The sequence below is a fragment of the Lutra lutra genome, chromosome 4 (assembly GCF_902655055.1).
Source record: "Lutra lutra chromosome 4, mLutLut1.2, whole genome shotgun sequence".
Taxonomy (NCBI): Eukaryota; Metazoa; Chordata; class Mammalia; order Carnivora; family Mustelidae; genus Lutra; species Lutra lutra.
Window position 1 is genome coordinate 102,093,911 of NC_062281.1, and position 1,620 is coordinate 102,095,530.

The 1,620-nt window shown below is 40.2% G+C and overlaps 1 protein-coding gene across 1 annotated transcript; it reads right to left on the reverse strand.

Annotated features, from left to right (window-relative positions):
• Positions 1-203: 203 nt before the first annotated feature.
• On the reverse strand, positions 204-772 carry LOC125099060 (thymosin beta-4). The gene has a single exon (XM_047728415.1). The coding sequence runs from the start codon at positions 704-706 to the stop codon at positions 572-574; it is 135 nt and encodes a 44-aa protein (XP_047584371.1). The 5' UTR covers positions 707-772; the 3' UTR covers positions 204-571.
• Positions 773-1,620: the final 848 nt, after the last annotated feature.

Genomic DNA, 1,620 nt, shown 5'->3' on the forward strand with positions numbered 1-1,620 from the left:
CAGGGTAATGCTGGCTTCATAGAAAGAGTCTGGAAGTTTTCCTTCTGCTTCAATTTTTTGAAACAGCTTCAGGAGAATAGGTGTTATTTCTTCTTTGAAAGTTTGGTAGAATTCCCCAGGGAATCCATCAGGTCCTGGGCTCTTGTTTTTTTTTTTTTTTTTTTTTTTCAGGTTTTAAAACTTTTTATTGCATATTAAAAAAATTGTGCATTCCAATAATTAAAATCATTTGAACAAAAAAATGGCACTCTGATTAAACTGCGTTTTACAGCCTGCAGGACACCTTGGACCAGCTTGATTTTTTACTCTACATTTCCCTGTCGTCCCACCCAGCTTCTTCCTTCACCAACATGCAAGTTCTTTTCCTTCCCTGCCAGCCAGACAGGCAGATGGGAGAGGCAGGTGCCTTCGTTGTCAGTAGTTCTCCATTCTTTGATGTGAAAAGGGGCAGCACAGTCATTTAAACTTGATCCAACCTCTTTGCATCTTACAAAGTTAAACAGCTAAAAGAAGTAAAATAAGAAGGCAATGCTTGTGGAATGTACAGTGCATATCGGCGGCGCCCGCCTCATTACGATTCGCCCGCTTGCTTCTCCTGTTCAATCGTTTCTTTTGAAGGCAGTGGATTTTTCTCTTGTGTTTCTGTCTTCTTCAATTTCGACTTATCGAATTTCTCAATCTCAGCCATATCGGGTTTGTCAGACATGGTTGCAGAGGAAGCGGAGCGAGGTGCACGAGCGAGGGAAGACCGGTCTGCTCAGTAGCCGCCGCCGAATGCCTTGTTTTTTGGGAGGTTTTTGATCACTGCTTCAATCTCGTTACTAGATATCGGTCTATTTAGGTTGTCGATTTCTTCCTGGTTCAATTTGGGGAGTTTATAGTTTTCCAGGAATACATCCATTTCATCTAGGTTGCTTAGCTTATTGGCATATAACTGTTGATAATAACTTCTGATGATTGTTTCTACTTCCTTGGTGTTAGTTGTGATCTCTCCCTTTTCATTCATAATTTTATTAATTTGGGCTTTCTCTCTTTTCTTTTGGATTAGTGTGGCCAATGGTTTATCGATCTTATTGATTCTTTCAAAAAACCAGCTTCTAGTTTCATTGATACGTTCTACTGTATCTCTGGTTTCTACCTCATTGATCTCAGCTCTAATCTTGATTATTTCCCTTCTTATGTGTGGAGTTGGTTTGATTTGTTGTTGATTCTCCAGTTCTTTAAGGTGTAGAGACAGCTGCTGTGTTCTGGATTTTTCAATTTTTTTGAGGGAGGCTTGGATGGCTATGTATTTCCCACTTAGGACCGCCTTTGCTGTATCCCATAGGTTTTGGACCAAAGTGTCTTCATTCTCATTGGTTTCCATGAATTGTTTCAGTTCTTCTTTGATCTCCTGGTTGATCCAAGCATTCTTAAGCAAGGTGGTCTTTAGCTTCCAGGTGTTTGAGTTCCTTCTGAACTTTTCCTTGTGATTGAGCTCCAGTTTCAAAGCATTGTGATCTGAGAATATGCAGGGAATAATCTCAGTCTTTTGGTATCAGTTGAGTCCTGATTTGTGAGCCAGTATGTGGTCTATTCTTGAGAAGGTTCCATGTGCACTTGAGAAGAATGAGTATTCTG